At 35.7% G+C, this 25,832-nt stretch overlaps 1 protein-coding gene across 5 annotated transcripts in view; it reads right to left on the reverse strand.

Annotated features, from left to right (window-relative positions):
• Positions 1 to 258: 258 nt before the first annotated feature.
• The window catches only part of RNF138 (ring finger protein 138), a 46,262-nt gene continuing 20,688 nt past the window's right edge, over positions 259 to 25,832 (reverse strand). For 3 of the 5 annotated variants that reach the window (XM_043444106.1, XM_043444105.1, XM_043444104.1), the window contains 6 exons: positions 19,125 to 19,290; positions 17,243 to 17,358; positions 10,994 to 11,050; positions 8,179 to 8,290; positions 4,067 to 4,174; positions 259 to 2,508 (listed from right to left, as the gene is read on the reverse strand). In XM_043444106.1, the coding sequence (XP_043300041.1) occupies positions 2,440 to 2,508; positions 4,067 to 4,174; positions 8,179 to 8,290; positions 10,994 to 11,050; positions 17,243 to 17,358; positions 19,125 to 19,290 (628 nt within the window). In that variant the 3' untranslated portion in view covers positions 259 to 2,439. The remainder of the gene's footprint in view (positions 2,509 to 4,066; positions 4,175 to 8,178; positions 8,291 to 10,993; positions 11,051 to 17,242; positions 17,359 to 19,124; positions 19,291 to 25,832) is intronic. The other 2 variants (XM_043444107.1, XM_043444108.1) reach the window with 2 other exon arrangements.

Genomic DNA, 25,832 nt, shown 5'->3' on the forward strand with positions numbered 1-25,832 from the left:
TAAATTGCAGGGCTTGAAAATCCTGCTGTGTGAACACTTGATAAAATAGCTTTATAAGCTGATTAACATTTGAAATAAAGATAAAATAGGTTTGTAAAGTTACTCCCAACATACAGCATCAGCATGTGGTAGCTTTCTCCTATCCACGTTTTTAAATGCAAAATAATGGGTTATCTCCTACATGTCTTCCAGGATGAGTTACAAGAGTTAAATGTTATCATGTTTGCCTCTAGACAAAATTTTAATTAGACACACAAGTAGGAGAAAACCATGTTTAATTGAAAAATAAAGCAATACATCTCAAATAAGACTCTGCTTAACAACATAAACTTTTGAGGCCTGTTAAGTGGTACTGTGAAACTTAGGTGTAAAGTATCAACAGTTTCCTCCCTATTCCTAAACCTGCTCAAAGGATGGGAGGTTTTCAACAAATATTTCCATACTGAGGAGTCCCCAGGTAACAGCGAGTAAAAGTTGGTATTTTCCTTATGAAAAAATGTTTATGAAAGACACACAAGACAATAAAATGGTATTTAACTAATCCACAAACTTCAAAACACAATTTCATCACGATGATCTCTATAATTTTCCTTTAAAGAAGTTCTCAAATCTTAGAATGGTTTTACTTGACATACTGGAAGTACTAAATTCTGAAAGAAAGTACTGAAGTTATTGCTTTAAACTGGAAAAATCTATAGTCAAAAGTCTTTTAAAAAAGAGTTCATTAAACAGCTATTCTTATAATTACACTCATGTAACCACAGAGAAACGTTCAAGCACATAGTAAACATCACTCTTTAGGATGACAGAAACAAGGCATATGTTAAGATGTATGGCTTTTTTGGTGATTGCTATTACTACCCATAAATAAAGTCATTACTATTTGACTGAAAAAGGTTTTTACAAAACTCCGTTTCAAAATTAACATTTTTATTAAATCAAGTTAAAAAAACATTCACTGTAGAAAAGTCAACAAGGGTTTTAACAAAACCAAAATATACCTTTTTATACAACATATGTATATATTAGCAGCAAACTACTTCTGAGATTTTATGTTCTTTTAGTTATTTAATTTAAAGAAAGCATAAACAATTATATTAGTATGGAATGTCAGCTAATCCACTCTTCAGCTTTTTTCTGTGATTTGGGCCGTCTAGTACAAGTTATTTTATGACTTTCATTAATGAATACTAAGAATGAACTAAATTTTGACTAAAATGTAGTGAAACAGAGTGGCTGGTAGGATCCATCTCACTACTATAGTCCCGCATTATCTTTAAGATAACAAATGAGCACCATATAAACATATAATTGTGTAGGTGTGTAAACTCAATTTTTAAGGTGTCAGAGTAGCCAAGTAGACAACTTAGCATTTGACTGTTACTTTAAAAATTTTGGTAACATACAAAATTTTAATCAACTCAGATAAACACATCAACCCCATATTACTTGTCCCTTTTAAAAATCTTAATAGAAATTCTGCATATAACCAGACAAATTGCATGCTTACATGTGTATATACACATACAAAAGTGCATGTATATATACATACACATCTTGAGCTTTGAACAAATTTCTAAATTGAGACGAAGTCAAACCTCTCATTTAAATATATAGAGAGAATGTAATATCACCAACTGCAAGTTTCTAATAAAAGGTTCATCATAGCTAACCAGCAATTCTGTTATTGAAAATTCTGAGGCCAAAGAGCTGTAATTCAGCTTACTGTACTTGAGGCTTACAAATTAGTCAGCCAAACAAACAAGATTTGACATTACCAACTGTTCACCAAAGAAATCAATTTTTCTCTTGATATTTCCTTCTAGCAGCAAAAAGGAAATATCTATACAATGAGCTTTTGCTTTTTAAAGAGTTAAAATTATTAAAGAAATCTCACTAGTCTTCAAAAATACTAAACATTATATAAATACAATTTTCTTATAGTTGAATTCTTTAGCTAGAATCTGTATTTAAAAAAGTTTCCTTTGGATTGTTTCATTTAGCACTTCAAGTCTCCATTTGCAACTCAAATAACTGGCTCAGTTTTGTTAGGTTTATATTAATCACATCATTCAGAATTTGGTACTGTGTTACCTGTGTACAATAATGTCAATGGGAGGAACTGCACCAAATTTCAAAAGCAAGGAAAAATTCAAGAATATGTAATGCAAAAAAGATAAGTACAATAGGGATTCTCTTTTCACTATTAATGAAATATAATCCTTTTAATGTTTATAAAGATAATGTCCTAAGTTTTATCTTTTAACTTATCAAAAGAATTAAGTTTTTACATGGCCCACCTTTTTCAATTAAACTAAAACAATAGACTGAATTACTTTTATTAATATACACATCAAGTTATTGAAATGGTGACTTCATGTAGTTTTCTCCTTAAAGATGGCACTTGCAGGTACAAAGATGCAGAGGTTTCTACAGCCTTCAGATGTTTACTTGAAAAGATTCTTCAACAGCAGTTCGATACTGGGTTTCCTCATCTAGCTGAAGATTCTAAAAATGTAACATTAACATGTCAATAGGAAAAACATACTCAATTATTCAATACTTTGCCCAATACATTACACATCTTGATACACATTACATATACTTGAAATCGTTTATGTTACAACATAAACTTAAAATATAAGATCTAAAATTTTAAAATTCATTTATAACTATTTATAAAAACTGATAAACAAAAGAGAGGATCAGCAGAGAATGAAATTTGAGAGTTAGAATGTCTGATGCTAACCTGAATTAACAGCATCTTAATCATAATATAAAGATAACTAAAGTCCACTCAATCTGATTATACTATTACTCCTTAACTTAAACAATTCTGTTTCCTTTCAATTATGGTCCATGGATTTGCTTTAAAATAGGCCTCCTCTTTTACAACTCGAATAATTAAAATTAAATGTTCTTCTGTGGCAAGGTAAAACAATCTGACAATCAGATCAAAAGTGGTTCACAAAATATATTTTTGTTTTTCCAAACATAATTCTCCAGATGCAGTAACCTTTCTTACATTGAGAATTCAGAATAATCCATAATTATACCATAAAAATGCTAAAATTATCAGACTACACCTGAATTCTACATATATTTGACCATTTTTATACAGTATCACTAAAAAGTAGAAATTATACAAAATAAAAATATATATCAAGAATGATGTAATTTCAACACTGAGGGGCAGGGATGTGTAAATTCTGTTCCAGCCAATCTCAATTGCCCATGCCTGTGCTCACCTAAACAGGAAAACAAATATGAACCATTTTTTGTCAGGCTGAATCTTAATAAGACTTTTAATTCACTGAAGATGAATAAAATGCAAATTCATAATTAATAAAAGTCATCTAATTTTTTTAAACTATCAAGACACATTTGGGAAGTGAAAATTAAATTCATGCTTTGCTCTGGAGATCCATTTTTATATAACTTCCCTCATGTACTCTGTTAAAGCAGTGAACTAAGGCCAGAATCTACTATTTAACCTGGCTTTACCCTGGGTCAGGAAGATCCCCTAGAGTAGGGACCCACTTCAGTATTCTTGCCTGGACAATTCCATGGACAGAGGAGTCTGGTGGGCTACAGTCCATGGGGCTGCAAAGAGTCAGACACAACCGAGTGACTAACACTCTCACTTTCATTACTTAATAAATAAGCTCTGCATTTTTAAAAAGAATGTCTCTCACATGTAGATATTATGAGTTTAACAAGCTATTTATACTACACAAGAAATACATCCTCTAGCTGTCATACCAACTTTACTTTTCTAGCAGGTATAATTTTTCTTAAATCTAGATAATATTCATATAAATGAGCATCTTGTTAATCCGGGGGTTTGCTAGTCCTCTATTAATAATCTCTCTAGTATAGGAGGTGGACAATAAATTCACCATTTATACAAACCAAAGTTCACCTATGTTATTATAAAATCAACAGAACTTGCTCTATATTCATCCAACATGATACAGTATTTCACCTCAAAATTCATCTAGACTGAAAGGTTAATGTGACTTCAATATTTAAAAAGTATTTTCTTAATATTGAAAAATTCACTTACCACAAATTCTCCATAATCAAACTGATGTCTTTGATTTAGATGACTAACAAAATTTCTAGTAACCTGGCTAGGATCTCCCCAAGGAAGAGACACACAAATAGGACACGTCTATAAGAAACAGAATATTTCAAATAAAAAATAATGAAAATAACTTAACATTATTATTGAAAGTATTAAAACATGTTACCAAAAAATTTTACATAAAGCACTTCTAAGGGCCAAATTTCATGACTAGATTATTTCTAGACCAAATTACCTTAGATAAAGTATACTAATCTGATGCAACACAATAAAAAGAGAGATATTATATATTCTGTTACTTAAATCTGATTATTCTACTTTTTAACAAAAACACCACATCCAGCCTTAACCAACTGTAATGACAATTACCATTAACCAGTATGTATTCTCTGTTCAAGGGACTCTCAAAGCAAGAACACTGAAGTAGTTTGCCACTCCCACCATGGACCACATTTTGTCAGAACTCACCACCATGACCCATTTGTCTTGGGTTGGCCCTGCACCACATGGCTCATAATTTCACTGAGTTACACAAGGCTGTGATCCATGTGATCATTTTGGTTAGCTTTCTGTGATTTTGGTTTAACAAATGCAAAAAGGCAAAATGGTTATCTAAGGAGGCCTTACAAACAGCTGAGAAAAGAAAAGAGACGTGAAAGGCAACAGAGAAAGGGAAAGACATACCCAACTGAACGCAGAGTTCCAAAGAATAGCAAAGAGACATAAGAAAGCTTTCTTAGGTGAACAATGCAAAGAAACAGAGGAAAACAATAGAATGGGAAAGACTAGAGATCTTTTCAAGAAAATCAGAGATACCAAGGCAACATGTCATACAAAGATGGGCACAATCAAGGACAGAAAAGGCAAGAACCTAAGAGAAGCAGAAGAGATTAAGAAGAGGTGGCAAGAATACTCAGAACTGGACAAAAAAGATCTTAATAATCTAGATAACCATTATGGAATGGCCACTCACCTAAAGTCAGATATCTTGGAGTATGAAGTCAAGTGGGCCTTAGGAAGAATTACCATGAACAGAGCTAGTGGAGGTGATGGAATTCCAGCTGAGATATTTCAAATCCTAAAAGATGATGCTGTTAAAAAGTGCTGCACTTAATATGCCAACAAATTTGGAAAACTCAGCAAAAGCCACAGGACTGGAAAAGGTCAGTTCTCATTCCAGTCCCAAAGAAGGGCAATGCTAAAGAATGTTCAAACTACCATACTACTGTGCTCATTTCACGTTAGCAAGGTAATGCTCATGCTGATGAACCAGAGATCAAACTGCCAACATCCACTGGATCACAGAAAAAGCAAGAGAATTCCAGAAAAGTATCTACTTCTGCTTCATTGATTACGCTAAGCCTTTGACTTTGTGGATCACAACTGGAAAATTCTTAAGAAGATGCCAGACCACCTTACCTGCCTCCTGAGAAACCTATATGCAGGTCAAGAAGCAAAAGTTAGAACCAGACATGGAACAATGAACTGGTTCAAAACTGGGAAAGGAGTATGTCAAGGCTGTATATTGTCACCCTGCTTATTTAATTTCTACACAGAGTACATCATGCAAAATGCCAGGCTGGATGAATCACAAGCTAGAATCAAGACTGCCAGGAGAAGTATCTGCAACCTCAGATAAGCAGATGATACCACTCTAATGGCAGAGACTGAAGAAGAACTAAAGAGCCTCTTGATGAAGGTGAAAGAGGAGTAAAAAAAGCTGGCTTAAAATTCAACATTCAAAAAACTAAGATCATGGTATCTGGTCCCAATACTTGATGGCAAACAAATGGAAAAAATGGAAACAGTGGGAGGTTTTATTTTCTTGGGCTCCAAAATCACTGCAGATGGTGACTGTAGTCATAAAATTAAAAGACTCGTGCTCCTTGGAAGAAAAGCTATGACAAACCATATTAAAAAGCAGAGACATCACTTTGCCAACAAAGGCCTATATAGTCAAAGTTACAATTTTTCCAATAGTCATGTACAGATGTTCTCACATTTGTTGAGTCATAAAGAAGGCTGAGCACCGAAGAATTGATGTTTTCGAACTGTGGTATGGGAGAAGACTCTTGAGAGTTCCTTGCACTGCAAGGAAATCAAACCAGTCAATCCTAAAGGAAATCAATCCTGAATATTCATAGGAAGGACTGATGCTGAAGCTGAAGCTCCAATACTTGGCCACCTGATGCGAAGAGTCAACTCACTGGAAAAGACCCTGATGCTGGGAAAGCGTGAAGGGAAAAGGAGAAAGGAGCTGCAAAGCATGAGATGGTTAGATAGCATCACCGACTCAAAAGGATGTAAGTTCGAGCAAACTCCAGGAGATAATGAAGGACAGGGAAGGCTGGCATGCTGCAGTACAAGGGGTTGCAGAGTCAGACATAACTTAGTGACTGAACAACAGAATATATTCTCATTAGAGTCATAAAAAAACTGTCATATAATAATTATTACTAGTTCAACATCATTTATAAGATGAAAGGAAAGGAAGCTTTAAATTGTATCCTTAAGGTTTGAAAGTGAAAGTGAACGTTGCTTAGTCGCGTCTGACTCTTTGCAACCCCATGGTCTATACAGTCCATGGAACTCTCCAGGCCAGAGTACGGGTGTGGGTAGCCTTTCCCTTCTTCAGGAGATCTTCCCAACCCAGGGATCAAACCCAGGTCTCCCACGATGCAGGTGGATTCTTTTACCAACTGAGCGACAAGGGAAGCCCCTAAAGGTTTAAACTACATCTTAAAAAGTGAATGAATTAGACAGAAATGAAACAAAACAGAACTTCAGTAACTGGACTATAGACAAAGATTGTGCTATATTGAATATAATGCAGCAACAAAAAAATCACTAATGCAATATAAAACAAATGAAATCTCTTAAATATGTGATTTTCCCTAGAGATGTCTTTTGGCACTGCTAAACAGTAACAGACTCTCTCCTAATGAGGAAAGTAGATGGGGTATCTCCATGACAACACATGGGTCTTCGAGGGCATACTGAGCCATACTCTTCCACAACTTTTCTCTAGTATAGCCACTAAAATTGCTTAGATGTATACACGATCCTTATTTTATCTATATTTTCCTTCTAACTTCTAAGGAAAACATTTACGTATCAAAATGGGAAGTAGTTCTTCCAGCTCAGTTTGTGTTTCACCCACAGCTGAAACTGAAACTCATGTCGGAGCTGGAGGCCCATGAACGCAATGGTGGAATCCTGCACTCCCCTCTACCTCCTTCCATCATCAGAAAGGTCCCACCACTTCCCATACATCCTCAAAAGGGCATCAAAAAGATATGAATCCATCAAAAAGAAAGTATGATTCTTTTCCTTCTTTGCTTTATGTTCTCATGTAGAATGTACCACATTCTGTGTGTGCTTATGTGCTAAGTCACTTCAGTAATGTCTGACTGCAACCCTACAGACTGTACCCCGCCAGGCTCCTCTGCCCGTGGGATTCTTGAGGCAAGATTACTGGAGTGGGTTGCCATTTCCTTCTCCAGGGGATCTTCCTGACCCAGGGATCAAGCCCATGTCTCTACCTGTCTGCACTGGCAGGTGGGTTCTTCACCACTAGCGCCAGCATTCTGCAAAGACACCGTTTACAAAGCTCCCCTCAGTAACGAGTCCTCAGTGCACCTTTCCTCACTCTGCACTTTTCCAAGTTCTGATCTTACTTTACCCTCACAATAAGCCTCTCTCTTCTTATACTTACTGGGATTTTTTTTTTTTTAATAAGATTTTTTTTTTGTTTTGATGTGGACAATTTTTAAAGTCTTTACTGATTTATTACAGTATGCTTCTGTTTTATGCTTTGATTTCTTGGCCACAAGGTAGGTGGGATCTCAGAGATCCCAGACCAGGTATCGAACCCCTACCCCCTTGAACTGGACTGCCAGGGAAGTTCCTAGTTACTAGAATTTTAAGTATCTCATTTTGCTTCATAGTTATCAATCTTTTGATGACAAAATATACCTTACTGATAATGCCCCATCCAAATCTAAATTAACCACTGTCCCATGTACAGATGAAGGGAAATAAATAGAACAGCATACCTTAAACAGAAGACTGTCGTAAACATACATACTTACCACAGGAACTATCTGAAATAGGTGATTACTGTTACAATGATCCAGTAAACGCTGTCTGGTAAAATTTGATTCTTGACACAAGGGACACTTAAAGGTAGGATGCCCAGAAGAACTATAAAACAATTTTAAATGAAGCATACTGAATTTGAAATTGTAATGTAAGAATGATGCACTCCTATTTTTTGATCAATTACTATTTCTTTCTTTAAAAGTTACAATTACCAAACTAAAGATTCTCTCATTTTTTGAAAACTACGTTTTCAGTATTTACTTATTTCATTATTTAATCTACAAGAGATATTCCCAGACAATCTTAGTTTACAGTTCTCTTATTGTCTAGGAAAAACTTTCTCATGGTGCCTCTAAAATAGGCCTTAACAAAAAGAAAAACAAACCCAGTTGTCCCATTTATTAAGTAGATTTGAACAACTTAATTCAGTCATTAATGTAACCAATAGACATCACTGTATATCTCTTGAAAATTTTAAATATTCCATTGTATCCGTATGGAAACACCATATCTAGGAAATTAAAATTTTTAAAAGACTTCCATAAATATGGTATATAACTGTAATTTATCCTAGTTTGTAAGAGTATACACACAAAATTCACAGAAAAATGAAAATATCAATTATCAAAATGATCAACATTTCAAAATATTTTGAGGATCATACATCACTGGCTTTTAATCCCTCAATTTCAGCAAGGGACAGTTCAATACTGACAACTTTGCATAAATTATGCATGGAAGAAACCTGACCACAGTGACACAGAAAAGCTAACTACTTCTAATTTAATGTGATCCGTAAACCAACTGATTTCTTTCTAAACTGCTAACTTCCAGCATTATGTCTGATGACTTAACTGAATTTAAAAATTTTAATTTAAAAATCCATCATTGGAGAAATGTCTGTTTAGTTCTTTGGCCCATTTTTTGATTGGGTCATTTATTTTTCTGGAATTTAGCTGCAGGAGTTGCTTCTACATTTTTGAGATTAATTCTTTGTCAGCTGCTTCATTTGCTATTATTTTCTCCCATTCTGCAGGCTGTCTTTTCACCTTGCTTATAGTTTCCTTCATTTTGCAAAAGCTTTTAAGTTTAATTAGGTCCCATTTGTTTATTTTTGCTTTTATTTCCATTACTCTGGGAGGTGGGTCATAGAGGATCCTGCTATGGTTTATGTCAGAGAGTGTTTTGCCTATGTTTTCCTTTAGGAGTTTTATAGTTTCTGGTCTTACGTTTAGATCTTTAATCCATTTTGAGTTTATTTTTGTGAATGGTGTTAGAAAGTATTCTACTTTCATTCTTTTACAAGTGGTTGACCAGTTTTCCCAGCACCACTTGTTAAAGAGACTGTCTTCTCTCCATTGTATATTCTTGCCTCCTCTGTCTAAGATACGGTGTCCATACGTGCGTGGATTTATCTCTGGACTTTCTATTTTGTTGCATTGATCTATATTTCTGTCTTTGTGCCAGTACCATACTGTCTTGATGGCTATAGGTTTGTAGTATAGCCTGAAGTCAGGCAGGTTGATTCCTCCAGTTCCATTCTTCTTTCTCTTGACTACTTTGGCTATTCAAGGTTTTTTTGTATTTCCATACAAATTGTGAAATTATTTGTTCTAGTTCTCTGAAAAATACCGTTGGTAGCTTGATAGGGATTGCATTGGATCTATAGATTGCTTTGGGTAGTATACTCATTTTCACTATATTGATTCTTCCGATCCATGAACATGGTATATTTCTTCATCTATTTGTGTCATCTTTGATTTCTTTCATCAGTGTTTTATAGTTTTCTATATATAGGTCTTTTGTTTCTTTAGGTAGATTTATTCCTAAGTATTTTTATTTTTTTCATTGCAATGGTGAATGGAATTGTTTCCTTAATTTCTCTGTTTTCTCACTGTTAGTGTATAGGAATGCAAGGGATTCCTGTGTGTTAATTTTTTATCCTACAAGTTTACTATATTCATTTATTAGCTCTATTAATTTTCTGGTGGAGTCTTTAGGGTTTTCTACATAGAGGATCATGTCATCTGCAAACAGTGAAAGTTTTACTTCTTCTTTTCCAATCTGGATTCCTTTTATTTCTTTTTCTTCTCTGATTGCTGTGGCTAAAACTTCCAAAACTATGTTGAACAGTAGTGGTGAGAATGGGCATCCTTGTCTTGTTCCTGACTCTAGGGGAAATGCTTTCAAGACAAATGGATAAGAAAGCTGTGGTAGATATACACAATGGAATATTGCTCAGCAATTAAAAAGAATGCATTTGAATCAGTTCTAATGAGGTGGATTAAACTGGAGCCTATTATACAGAGCAAAGTAAGTCAGAAAGAAAAACACCAATACAGTACATTAACACATATATATAGAATTTAGAAAGATGGTAATGATGACCCTATATGCGAGACAGCAAAAGAGACACAGATGTAAAGAGCAGATTTTTGGACTCTGTGGGAGAAGGCGAGGGTGGGATGATTTGAGAGAATAGCATTGAAACGTGTATCTTATCATATGTGAAATAGATCATCAGTCCAGGTTTGATGCATGAGACAGGGTGCTCAGGGCTGGTACACTGGGATGACCCTGAGGGATGGAATGGGGAGGGAGGTGGAATGGGGGTTCAGGATGGGGGACAAATGTACACCCATGACTGATTCATGTGAATGTATGGCAAAAACCATCACAATATTGTAAAGTAATTAGCCTCTAATTAAAATAAATTTTTTTAAAAATAAAAATAAAAAATAAAAATCCATCATTACAAAATGATGGGTATTATTTACTAAAGTAATAGAAATTTCCAAAGCTTACCTTGTATTCTCTTGGTAAGTTTCTGTGTTATCAGATGCAGATGTTTCACTCCTGTTACTTAAGAATCATTGGTAGGGGGTGGGGGAGGGAAGAGAAGTTAATACCTCAAGTAATAAAGCACGATATAGATTCATTACCTGCTAATGAAGACAACTAGTCTGAATTTGTTTGAAAAGCCTGAACTTCAAATAGTTCTGAACTATGACATAATTATGGCATTATTTTTAAATAAATTCTGGTAAGAAGACTGCTTATAATGTCCTTATCATATCCTCTAGAAATTAACTTAGACATAGTTACAAAAGTATAAAGAATACAGAATTCTGCAGAATTATCTTAAATCCACAGCATGAATATTTCCCCAGGTCCTTTAGACTTTCAAATTAAGAGACTCTCTACCTCTACCTGGACTAGTAAGTTTTTGAATGCTGGGGCAGGATCAAGAATTTGTGAACTTTCTGGCTTGTAACTAGGACATAGCTTAAAGTTGCAGCATCCAAAACGGAGGTTAAGAAAATATTTGAATGTTCACTATGTTTATATTTTCCAAAAATTAGACTTTCTGACATTTAACATACAAAACATCTTGATGTCCTCACTCGGACCCCATGCCAGTGTCATGTGTCACTTGCAGTATTTGAGAAATCCCAAGAAAGGTGGGCATGCTATGGGGATTGTCAGCTATGCATTACAGAATTTTATCAATGTAGTCAATTTTATAAAAGCAAGACCTTCCAATAGCAGAAACATTAAAATAAAAATGAGATAGGCAGTGGACCAAAAAAACTGTACCACACAAGAGCTTTGCTTACATCTGAGTATCAGAGTGAAAGAGTTGTAAAGCTTAGAAAACTGATTATTCATTTTTCTTTTATAGAATGACAAGCAACATCATCTACCTAACAGATGTTCTCCAATGACAGTCATTTCCCTTCTGGGAAAATACTGTTGTTGTGTCTCCACACATATTCTCTGCAAGGAAGCTTCCCTGATTTCATACTCAAATAGAAGGCTATTAACCATTATTTTGTATCTTTTTAGCAGTTATTAATCTGTTTCTGCAGGTAAAGGTGGAAACTAAAAACTGCTTTTAAAATAAATTTACACTAGGGAGATTACATTCATTAAAAGGATGTTATGACTTTACCAAAAACAGGATGTCACCTGTTTTTTTTTAAGTCTCATATCTATACTTGGTAACAGATTTTTAAACTGTTTTCAAATCTTCCAAATAAATATAATCATTGGGTTTTGAACATGCCCTTATAAAACATTATAAAAACTTTCAAATGGTTTGTAAGAATAACTGTAACATCAAAGAAGATAAAAATTTCAACAAAAGCCTTTCTGATATTTATCAAACAGGATTGAAAAATATAGGAATCTCAAACTATGACATATTTCTTCCATTTGGATCTATTATTTTGTGTGTTGTAGGTATCTTTTTCAGCCATGATAGTCATCAAGACCAAGTATCAATAATCTAAAGATTTGGATCTAAATCAAATCTTTAAATTATTGTCACTGTATTAAATCAAGATTTTAAGAAATTTTAGAAATCATAGTCAGCAATATTGTTTTCAATAAAAACACTATTAAAACTTTAGGAATGAAAATATTTTATACCATTAAATAAAGCAAACTTATTAACTGGTTGAAAATTGCTTAAAAATTTACAGCTTCTCTTTAAAGTAACTTTTTCATCTTAACTATTGCATGTTTTATAAAATAAAGTATCAATCAGTACTATAAAATACATGCTTAGTCTTAAAATAAACACACACATACTGGGAGTATAGTCTCAATTTTTTCCACTGGTAGGATACACAATCACAAAACTTCCAATTTAAAGCATTTTAATATCAAAGTTAATGCCCTTTTAAAACGCTTTTCCCTTCCACCTCCTCTTAGAGTTCTCTACTTTCCATTATTACTTAGTTATCATCATCATTCTAGCTCTTCCTGACTATCCTGTATCATGCCTACACTACTACTGGTAGCATACTCGTATATTCTAGAAACATATGAATGAGCTCAACAATAGAATATCTATTACTGGCAACCATATTATCAATTTTTAAAAAACGATCATTTTATCCGATACAGAAAAACCATTCAATAAAATTCAACCTCCATAAATGGAAACAAAAACAAAAAACCCTCTGATCACCCACAATGCTTTTAAAAATATAAATGCCTAAACTTTAGATAGCAGACTATCTGGGAATGGAGCCAGACATACATACTTTTATAACCACATAAAAGATTCTAATTTGAGTAAGAACTATTCTATGGAGAAATCTTAAAATTTAGGATGACAGAATCACAGAACAGATGAAGAATATCTATGTTAAAAAACTGTAGTAAACAACTAAACTTAATAATAAAATTTTAGACACATTCCCACTAAATCAAGAATTTTTAAAAGGTACCTGTTATTTAATACTGATAGAGATCCTATTTAATACAATAAATCAAGTATGAAATAAAGCAGTAAGAAACAAAATTGCACTGACAAACCAAATAAGTTTCTACGTAATAAATCCAAAAGAATACATAGGAAAATTATTTAGAACTATCAGAACTAGTCACCAAGGTTTCTAAATACAAAATTAAATTACATAAAAATCCTTAATATTCCTACTCACTAGTAATAACCACTTAGATTACAAAACAAGAAAAAAAAAAGATCTATTTGTACAGCAACAAAAACTAAAGGCTTTCCTAGCAACTAACACTTTCACTGTCACTACTACTAGGAAAAGATGCATGTGTGTGTGTGTATGTGTGTGTGTGCGCTTGCGTGTGTGCGTGCGCTCAGTCGTGTCTGACTCTTTCCCACCCCTCAAGGACTGCAGCCCAACAGGCTCCTCTGTCCATGGGATTCTCCAGGAAAGAATACTGGAGTGGGTTGACATTTCCTTCTCCAGGGGATCGTCCCAACACAGGGATTGAACCCATGTCTCTTGAGTCTTCTGCATTGGCAGGCAGGTTCTTTACCACTAGCACCACCTGGGAAGCCAGGAAAGGATACACTAGAACATACTCATGTGTGCTCTACATGGACCTCTTTTAGTGCATTTTTTTTTAATGGAGAGACAAACAGATGGGAAATGGTGGGAAAAATAAGTGTCACATAATGCCAATTCTCTCCAAATTAATGTATGATTTCAGTAAATTCAAACAATGCTGCCAATTAAAACCTCTACAGGAATTTTTGGGAAGCCCAAAAGTCTGATCCTAAAATTCATGTGGAATAACAAAGAGCTAAAAATAAGAGAAACAATTCAGTAAGTACAACAAGAAGAACTTTCCCTAGCTGATGTGATAATAAAACCTACTGTTAAAGCCACAATAATTACTGTAACATGGTTCTTGAGGAATAAATGAAGCAACAGAAAAGAATAGAGATGTATAGGACCAAAATGGCATCATAAATCAGTGGGAATGAATAGACTCCTCAATGAATGGTACTAGGACAAATGGTTATCATCTGGGGAAAACTTTTCCTACCTCACATTATACATCCAAAACAAATGCACAGGATATAAACACCATGAATAAGACTAGGAAGCCCATTCTATTAATACTAGATTTAAAAAAAAAAGACAGACAAGTAAACAGGAAAGACTTCAGAGTAACTAACACTTGATCTAAGTTTTCTAAGAGAAGAAAAAGTCCACTAGCTGGCAAAGAGTATGGGTTAGAACGGGGGTGAAAGTGTGGAGGTGAGGGAATGATGATGATTATGACGATGATGATAATTAAAAACTAGCATTTAGGGAATTCCCTAGAGGTCTAGTGGTTAGGGGGCTTCCCTTGTGGTTCAGTTGGTAAAGAATCTGCCTGCAATGTGGGAGACCTGGGTTCGATTCCTGGGTTGGGAAGATCCCCTGGAGAAGGGAATGACTACCCACTCCAGTATTCTGGCCTGGAGAATTCCATGAACTAAATCCATGGGTCACAAAGAGTCAGACACGGCTGAGCAACTTTTACAACTAGTGGTCAGGACTCTGGGACTTTCACTGCTGAGACTGCAGGTTCAATCCCTGGTCAAGGAACTAAGATTCCACAAGCTGCATGGTGTGACCAAAACAGAAAAGGAAAAAAAAAAAAAAAGCTTAAAATTGATTGTTTTACTTGTATTAATCTATTTATTGGTTAATACAATATTGACCAATCTATTTATTTATTTATTGACTCCCAATCTAATAAGGTGTTTAATAGTATCATCACTACCCCTTTCTCTTTCAAACAAATGAAAAAACTGAGGTACACTTTCTTGCCAAACTCATACAATTAGTAAAGGAAAGAGCCTGGTACCCAGGCAGTCTGGCTCCAAGCCTTCATGTTTAACAACTAAGTTATTCTGTTTCTCAAGAATGGAAAGGATATGGTGGGAATAACTCAACACAGCTAAGGCATATGATGCAGTAATGAATAACCAAGAAAGACAAAGGCTAAAAAAGAAAGGTGAGGGCAAATAAGAAAGGGCTTTAGAATACGGGATTTTGTCTTATTAAGCTAGCTGCTGAATTAGATCATGGAATCCCTTGAGAATTTTTATATTCTCTCTCCAGAAAAATGTACACATAGTTAGTACCTACACACAAAATGGCAGTTTAGGTAGTTCACAGAGCTGTTACTGGCTAATGGAATTCAGGATGAGAAACACTGCTATGGGGCCATGGGACGTCATTGACAAGGTACAGAGGGAAGGTACAAAGACAGAGAAAAAGGTCAGAGCTACACTTCTGAAATACACTTTGACAATAGCATGCAGGACAGACTAAAGGAGGATCACCAACCAAAAGAATACTCCAACAGTTCAAGTGAGAGATGATGGAGACTTGATGGGGAAATGACAATAGGGTAGAAGAAGAATACAGATAAGGAATACTGCTATTACCTACGACCAGCTGGACCTGGGGAATAAGAGGGAAGAAGGCATGTCTCATGAGAAGAAAACTGAGTTATTTAACAAGCCGTGACTGCCCACATCATATACTAGCAACTTCGCTAAGAGACAGAGACATGATTGTTGAACAAGACAAAGATAATCCCGGCACTTAATAATAATCTACTGAGTTAATAAAAAATTGTTGAGTAATTCCAATACAGCAGAAGTACAACTTAAAAAAAAAAAACAGAAGGAATGAACCTAAGGGGATAAAAAGAAATTTTAAAAAATCACAAAATAGGAGTGACCAATTTCATCCAGTGACACTGAGCCAAGTAAAATGAGAAGGCTAGTAACCTAAAAAACAAGTGATCAAAAAATTATGAAAGACCTTTACCAGAACAGTTTTAACTAAGGAGTTGAGAAGAAGCTTTATTATACTATGAGTGCTTAAGAGTGGTTAAATTACTGAAAATTAGCAACAAGTGAAATGAAATGCTACTAAAATAAAATGTTAAAGACTTTGCTTAACATATCGTCTCCTGGGAGCCTTTCTATAATACTGCCAATACTGCCTTTCTTTACACAATTGTGTGTGCTTGCTGTTGAGTTTTTAAAAATAAAACATTTCATTGTTTAGAGATACATCCATGGGTGGTAATACTATAAAGAAAACAAAAGAATGAATAACCCAAAAAAGAGGATAGTGATTATCTCTGGGAATATGGGGTTCAAATGGAGCATGGGCATTCAAGGAGACTCTAAGGGGCTGGAAAATGCTATCTAATTTTTGATATGGGTTAGTGAATAACCAGGGATTTGCTTTGTGACTAATTTTTAAACCACACATGTGCATTCTGGCCATTCTTATGCATAAAATACATTTCATAAAAATGTTTAATATACATAAACCTGAGACAATAAGATACATATCAAACCAAAACCTAGCTTTAAAAGAATTGAGACTAAAATAGAACTAATAATAGTACCAAGTCTCCTTTTTACATGACATTTTTTATCAAAATAAAAATTTCAAACAACTAGTAAAAAGATTCTAGTTTGCAAAGACATTACTGAAAAGGGATTTCCTCTAGTTTTCAAGTAATTTCACCTGCAAAAGAAAATACCTTCAATTCACAAATCTATTTTTTACTCAAACATGTAAATTTTCTTAAAATAATTCTTACATAAGCTTAAGTTGAGCACAATTTCCCAGATTCAATTTAACATGTGTCAAACTTATGAAGACAGGCAATTAAAAAATATAAACACACATAAATAAAACAAAAAATACCTTACATAGCCTCCCCCAAATTTCCATTTTAACGATAAAAATAAATATTACTTACCTGTTCCCTACTGAATCTTGAGAGATCTGAAAGTTTGGAATGATAGAAGAAACACCATATTCATCTTGATACTTCTTACAAGATTTGTAATGATGTCTCATGCGATAGAATTTAATCTGTAAATTATTGATTAAAAAAGCAATGTGACTTTCAAAAGAACAAACATTATATGATTCCACTTCTATAAGGCACAAGAGAATTCAGAGAGATAATGTAGAACATAGGTTACTAGATGGGGTTGGGAAGATGGCGGGACGGGGGGAACAGCAAGTTACAAGTTAACAGGTACAGATTTTCTGTTTGGGATGATGAAAAAATTCTGGAAACAGATAGCGGTGACTGTTACACAATACAGTAAATGTACTTAATACCACTGTATTGTACACTTAAAAATGGTATGTTTTCTACCTTACCATTCATAATACTGCACTCTTAATTGTTCACTTGATGCCTCATTAAATTGTGTATATATGTGTGTACATATATACTTAACACATATATATCAAATACATATCATGTTTCCTTAGCAAATGGAAATATATGTAGATGTTTATTATATAAAAAAATAAGGTTTACCATAATCTTTCACTTATTAAAAAAAAAACTAAGAAAAGGCTATTTTACATTATGTATTTTCACCATATTAAACATAAATTTAAAAAATCTTTAATGTATTGTGACTTTTAGTTTAAAAGGGAACTCATTAAGATTTGAGACACTGCCAACAAGAGGAAAAAAACAAGACAAAAACAGGTAAGTAAATATTCCATTTAAACAAGAGTTTTTTTTTTTTTAAAGTAAATGATTTAATTCTAAAAATAAGAAGTAAGTTTCTGTCCATTAGATGCAGAGAAAATGGAGATGAGTCCAACTGTCCATAAACTGACCCTATAAATTAATAAATAATTTTACACTTGAAAATACTATTAATAGACACAAAGTAATATTAAAAATTATTAAGAAATTGCCTCATGGCACTGGGCATATTTTTCTCTCTTTAACTACTGTAACCTGGCAGAGTTAGAAAATGCTTTAAAAAACTAAGTTCCCAAATTAACACTTGGAACATTTTTCAGTTTCTCTCTAAGGAGCAGAGCCAGAAATTTCAAGTATATTTTCCAACTTCACTTCATTGCCTTGTCAGTTAACACCTCCCTCAAAGAGATGGAAAATCAGGTATGTCTTGTGTGAATGCATAAAACAGCAATTGGTTTTGCTCAATGACTTTATTAGCTGTTTGAGAAAGTGGCTGTGATAAATCTTTAAATAAACCAATATACTCAAAGCCTAACTACCTCTCACCATTTCACTCCCTCTCCAAATGACAAAATAAAATCCAGATTGGAGAAATAATGTCGGTTAATTGCCAATACCTGATTTTTTCCATCTGTTCCTTAAAAAGTAAGGAGTGTTCTGCCAAATACTTTGTGATTTTTTTAGATAAACACATAAATATCCAAGTACAGTGGGCAGTTAGAGAGTTCCCCATGAGTACATAATCCATTTGGCCCATTTCTACAGGCAAAATTACAATAATAATGCTACCAGAAAAACTACTTAAGAAATGAAAGTGTACCAGAACGGGGTTTAAGGGAGTTAAATGCCAGTTTGTTCATTCAGTTCATTTAGTAGGTTAATCAAGAGTGATTATTTTGAAAAAATGCCATGCTAAACATTATGGCAAATTCAAGGACGTATCTTCTGGTCTCTTCTCAGTAAGTTTATTATCTAGGAAGATGTACAGTCACAGCTTTTCTGGCCTTTTTTACCCTATTCCCAACCTAAATAATTTCTCTTCAAAACAGTACACACCAAGACAATTAAAACAGAAATTTCAGAACAGAAGCTTGACTTTCAAAGAACTGTATCACATTTACTCTACCTGTTTTGCACAGCATCTGCAGCTACCAGAAAATTTCCTCATGATATTTTCAAGGTCTAAGGCCCGTTCAGGACATGCTCTCTCTCTTCTAGTCACACTTCCACGACAGAGGGGACAATGTATTCCACTTTCTCTCATTGCAGTCAGGAAACACTTTCTACAGAAACTAAACCAAACATATGTAACACTTTACTACAGGAAAAAGTACTCTTCATTTTAATGATTAAACACAGCAGTTATGAATATGTAATAATGATAGGGTATTTGTATGTGAATAAATCTTGAATTTTTAAAACTATATATTAATTTCTCAGTATAAGACTAGTGTCTGGACTAGATGGGAATATAAAAGAAACTACACACAAGTCTTTTAACTTTTAACATAATACAGGAAAAATAGATATTATATAACATTATCAGAGAAAGCATGGTACAAAAGAATGACTGGATCTTATCCCGTGTTACTTAGCAGCTGTGTGATTTTTAGGCGACACACTTAACCACAATGGGTCTCCATTTCCTCCCCAAACAAAATAAGAGAATGGACCACACATGAGCTTTTGTCTCAAACTGACGTACTTCAAGATGTTGTTCTACATGATATGAATATGTCTCCTACAGAAACTTATTTCAGAAACTGAAGTATTCAAAGCTATTAAGGTTTCTCTGCTACAGAAACCAAATGTTGCCCAAACTTCTGTGATGAGGATACATGAAAATTCCCACAATATGCAATGGAACGTGATTTGAGAAATACTTGAGAATCCATCCAGTTCTAAATATCTATAACCAACATTCTAATTGCAACCAAGTTCACCAAAATCTTCTCCCCTAACCTAAACAAATACCAAAGTTGAACCTCTTGCTTTTAGAAAAAAGATAAAAGTCACAGCCATCTCTATCTGGGATCCAGAATCATTTAATCTAAACCCTTATAAACACAAATACAAATCTTTCACATATATACTATCAAAAGTTGAGAGGTAAAAGTATGATAACGTATCACTCTGAGTTTCTCAACTACATAGCATTGAACAAGTGACTTCTTTAAAATCAGTTTCCTCACACATACAATAATGTTACTACGTATACTTGACAGGCTTGTTCAGAGTTAATCCTCTGAAGATAGGTCATGTTAAAAAAAAAAAAAGGACAGGTCATGTAGTAAAATACTTACTACAGTATTTTTGACAGTCAGGAGAGTGCTCAATAAATAGAAGGTAACATCACTAACCCACCTCCAAGGAGAGGCTGCTGCGCGGGCTCAGGAGGGACAAGAGGAGCTACTCCATGTTCAAGGTCAGGAGGGGTGGCCTTCAGAAGATACCCCTCGTCCAAGGTAAGGAGCAGCAGCTGCGCTTTGCTGGAGCAGCCGTGAAGAGATACACCACGTCCAAGGTAAGAGAAACCCAGGTAAGACGGCAGGTGTTGCGAGAGGGCATCAGAGGGCAGACACACTGAAACCAAAATCACTGAAAACTAGCCAATCTGATCACAGGACCACAGCCTTGTATAACTCAGTGAAACTAAACCATGCCGTGTGGGGCCACCCAAGACGGACGGGTCATGGTGGAGAGGTCTGACAGAATGTGGTCCACTGGAGAAGGGAATGGCAAACCACTTCAGTATTCTTGCCTTGAGAACCCCATGAACAGTATGAAAAGGCAAAATGATAGGATACTGAAAGAGGAACCCCCCAGATCGGTAGGTGCCCAACATGCTAATGGAGATCAGTGGAGAAATAACTCCAGAAAGAATGAAGGGATGGAAGCAAAGCAAAAACAATACCCAGTTGTGGATGTGACTGGTGATAGAAGCAAGGTTCGATGCTGTAAAGAGCAATACTGCATAGGAACCTGAAATGTTAGGTCCATGAATCAAGACAAATTGGAAGTGATCAAACAGGAGATGGCAAGAGTGAACGTCGACATTCTAGGAATGAGCGAACTAAAATGGACTGGAATGGGTGAATTTAATTCAGATGACCATTATATCTACTACTGTGGGCAGGAATTCCTTAGAAGAAATGGAGTAGCCTTCATGGTCAACAAAAGAGTCCAAAATGCAGTACTTGGATGCAATCTCAAAAACGACAAAATGATCTCTGTTCGTTTCAAGGCAAACCATTCAATATCACGGTAATCCAAGCCTATGCCCCAACCAGTAACGCTGAAGAAGCTGAAGTTGAACGGACCTATGAAGACCTAAAAGACCGTTTAGAACTAACACCCAAAAAAGATGTCCTTCTCATTATAGGGGACTGGAATGCAAAAGTAGGAAGTCAAGAAACACCTGGAGTAACAGGCAAATTTGGCCTTGGAGTACGGAATGAAGCAGGTCAAAGGCTAACAGAGTTTTGCCAAGAGAACGCACTGGTCATAGCAAACACCCTCTTTCAACAACACAAGAGAGGACTACATATGAACATCATCAGATGGTCGACACCGAAATCAGATTGATTAGATTCTTTGCAGCCAAAGATGGAGAAGCTCTCTACAGTCAGCAAAAACAAGACCAGGAGCTGACTGTGGCTCAGATCATGAATTCCTTATGGCCAAATTCGGACTTAAATTGAAGAAAGTACGGAGAGCCACTAGACCATTCAGGTATGACCTAAATCAAATCCCTTATGACTATAGTGGAAGTGAAAAACAGATTTTAAGGGACTAGATCTGATAGACAGAGAGCCTGATGAACTATGGACGGAGGTTTGTGACACTGTACAGGAGACAGGGATCAAGACCATTCCCATGGAAAAGAAACGCAAAAAGGCAAAATGGCTGTCTGAGGAGGCCTTACAAATAGCTGTGAGAAGAAGAGAAGCAAAAAGCAAGGGAGAAAAGGAAAGATATTTCCATTTGAATGTAGAGTTCCAAAGAATAGCCAGGAGAGATAAAAAAGCCTTTCTCAGCAATCAATGCAAAGATATAGAGGAAAACAACAGAATGGGAAAGACTAGAGATCTCTTCAAGAAAATAAGAGATACCAAGGGAACATTTCAGGCAAAGATGGGTTCGATAAAGGACAGAAATGGTATGGACCTAACAGAAGCAGAAGATATTAAGAAGAGGTGGCAAGAATACACAGAAGAACTGTACAAAAAAGATCTTCATGACCCAGATAATCACAATGGTGTTATCACTCACCTAGAACCAGACATCCTGGAATGTGAAGTCAAGTGGGCCTTAGAAAGCATCACTACGAACAAAGCTAGTGGATGTGATGGAATTCCAGTTGAGCTATTTCACATCCTGAAAGATGATGCTGTGAAAGTGCTGCACTCAATATGCCAGCAAATTTGGAAAGCTCAGCAGTGGCCACAGGACTGGAAAAGGTCAGTTTTCATTCCAATCCCGAAGAAAGGCAACCCCACAGAATGCTCAAACTACCGCACAATTGCACTCATCTCACACGCTAGTAAAGTAATGCTCAAAATTCTCCAAGCCAGGCTTCAGCAATACGTGAACCATGAACTTCCAGATGTTCAAGCTGGTTTTAGAAAAGGCAGAGGAACCAGAGATCAAATTGCCAACATCCGCTGGATCATCCAAAAAGCAAGAGAGTTCCAGAAAAACATCTATTTCTGCTTTATTGACTACGCCAAAGCCTTCGACTGTGTGGATCACAATAAACTGTGGAAAATTCTGAAAGAGATGGGAATACCAGACCACCTGACCTGCCTCTTGAGAAACCTGTATGCAGGTCAGGAAGCAACAGTTAGAACTGGACATGGACCAACAGACTGGTTCCAAATAGGAAAAGGAGTACGTCAAGGCTGTATATTGTCACCATGCTTATTTAACTTCTGTGCAGAGTACATCATGAGAAACGCTGGGCTGGAAGAAGTGCAAGCTGGAATCAAGACTGCCGGGAGAAATATCAATAACCTCAGATATGCAGATGACACCGCTCTTATGGCAGAGAGTGAAGAGGAACTAAAAAGCCTCTTGATGAAAGTGAAAGAAGAGAGTGAAAAAGTTGGCTTCAAGCTCAACATTCAGAAAACTAAGATCATGGCATCTGGTCCCATCACCTCGTGGAAAGTAGATGGGGAGGCAGTGGAAACAGTGTCAGACTTTATTTTTTGGGGCTCCAAAATCACCTCAGATGGTGATTGCAGTCATGAAATTAAAAGCCGCTTACTCCTTGGAAGGAAAGTTATGACCAACCTAGACAGCATATTAAAAAGCAGAGACATTACTTTGCCAAGAAAGGTCTGTCTGGTCAAGGCTGTGGTTTTTCCAGTGGTCATGTATGGATGTGAGAGTTGGACTGTGAAGAAAGCTGAGTGCTGAAAAATTGATGCTTTTAAACGATGGTGTTGGAGAAGACTCTTGAGAGTCCCTTGGACTGCAAGGAGATCCAACTAGTCCGTCCTAAAGGAGATCAGTCCTGGGTGTTCATTGGAAGGTCTGATGCTGAAGCTGAAACTCCAGTACTTTGGCCACCTCATGTGAAGAGTTGACTCATTGGAAAAGACCCTGATGCTGGGAGGGACTGGGGGCAGAAGGAGAAGGGGATGACAGAGGATGAGATGGCTAGATGGCATCACCGACTCGATGGGCATGAGTTTGAGTGAACTCTGGGAGTTGGTGATGGACAGGGAGGCCTTGCATGCTGCGACTCATGGGGTTGCAAAGAGTCGGACACGACTGAGTGACTGAACTGAACTGAACATCACTAAGGTAGCACAGAAGAGATCACAATACATTAAAACATTAAAAATACTCATCATAACCAAAGTATGATATCCAAACTAGATGGAAGATTTTTTTTCAGTTGTCAAAACACTCATTTAAAAAATAATAATAATAATAATAATAATAACACGCAGACATAAAGGAGAGCAAAATTTATAAGTGCTCTGTATTTCTAAATTGCAACTTGCCAATAAATAACAAAATCCTTACTGAAGGTGTTCCAAAACTCTGAATGCCATTTTCAGCTTTAATAACTACAGTTACAAAAACCATCATCTTTAATTGTTTAAATTTAAAACTGAAATTTTATTTACATTTTGTAAATTTTTAATACAACATATTTTAATTCTTTATTTCAATGTTTGCATTCTTTAATCAGAGGGACTGTTAAAAAGAAAAAAAGAGAGGAAGAGTCAGACAAAAAAAAAAAGCCCATAAGACTAACTGTAACAATAGTCTACATCATGTTAGGATCTACATTAAAGGAGAGATAGGAAGGAGGAATCGGAGAAGGCAATGGCAACACACTCCAGTACTCTTGCCTGGAAAATCCCATGGACAAAGGAGCCTGGTAGGTTGCATTCCATGGGGTCACTAAGACATGACTGAGCGACTTCACTTTCACTTCTCACTTTCATGCATTGGAGAAGGAATTGGCAACCCACTCCAGTACTCTTGCCTGGAGAATCCCCAGGGACGGGGGAGCCTGGTGGGCGGCCGTCTATGGGGTCGCAGAGTCGGTCATGACTGAAGCGACTTAGCAGCAGCAGCAGCAGGAAGGAGGAATAGAGGATCACTACTTTAGAGACATACTTAGCAATGTCTATGATCGCATATGAAGGGAATGTCCTAAGTTAAAAAATAAAATATAACTTTTTGAAAATTACTTGTGGGAGAATGAGAAAGAAAAGCATTTCTGATTTAGAAGGCTGAGTAAAAAGTAACTGTATTAGCCAAGTTAAGAAACACTGGAAGAGATGAGTAGTAAAATGTGACGGTATTAACCAAGTTGAGAGATACTGGAAAAGTTGGTTTGACAGAAAAGTACAAATGTAAAGCACCTAAAAAAACCTCAATGCATGATATCCAGTAAACAAGTAGAAAGATGGAAAAGAAAATTAGGGGGAATATATGAAGAGCAGACAAGGTGAAACAAACACTGAAGAAACAATCTAGAGAAATATAGACGTTTAAAGGAAGGTTCAAAGAAACAGAAAAACTAAGAGTAAATAATGTTATAGAAGCCCGGTCTAGAATACTAACAAAAAGAAATAGTAATTAAAGAGATAAAGGCAAAGCCATCAACCAAACTATTAAGCTTAACATTTCTCTTTAAATAAAAATTGAAACTGCCAGGTTTCCCTAGTGGCTCAGTGCTAAAGAATCCACCTGCCAATGTGGAAAACACGGTTTCCATCCCTGATCCAAGAAGATCCCACCTGCCACAGAGCAACTAAGCCCATGTGCCACAACTACTAAGCCTGTGTTCTGGAGCCCAGGAGCCACAACCACTGAGCCCGTGTGCCGCAACTACAGAGTCAACGTGCAGCAACTATCGAAGAACAGACATGGCTTCTCATGCTTCACAACAATAGACGCCACAGCAATGAGAAAGCTGCACACCGCAACTAAAGTAGCTCCCACTTACCACAATTAGGGGGAAAAACGCCCATGCAGCAACAAAGCCCCAATACAGCCACCAATAGATATACATAAACAATTATTTTTTTGAAAAATTGAACTAAGTTAGTACCAACACAATTCAATACAAAAAAGATAACCATGCATAAAATTGATGGAGCATGAGTGAACAAAACAAAGCAGGTTAGAATAACTATCAGCAGGTAAATTAGTCAATAATGCTAAACAATTAACTACAAATAAAATATAAACACAAATTAAAAGATTTTTTGAAACCTGATGTACAAACAAAAGTTGTATTGGGAGGACTGAATAAAATAAAGCACAATTTCAAAGTACACTTATTCAATACCTAAAATAATATCAA

The sequence above is a fragment of the Cervus canadensis genome, chromosome 23 (assembly GCF_019320065.1).
Source record: "Cervus canadensis isolate Bull #8, Minnesota chromosome 23, ASM1932006v1, whole genome shotgun sequence".
Classification (NCBI taxonomy): Eukaryota; Metazoa; Chordata; class Mammalia; order Artiodactyla; family Cervidae; genus Cervus; species Cervus canadensis.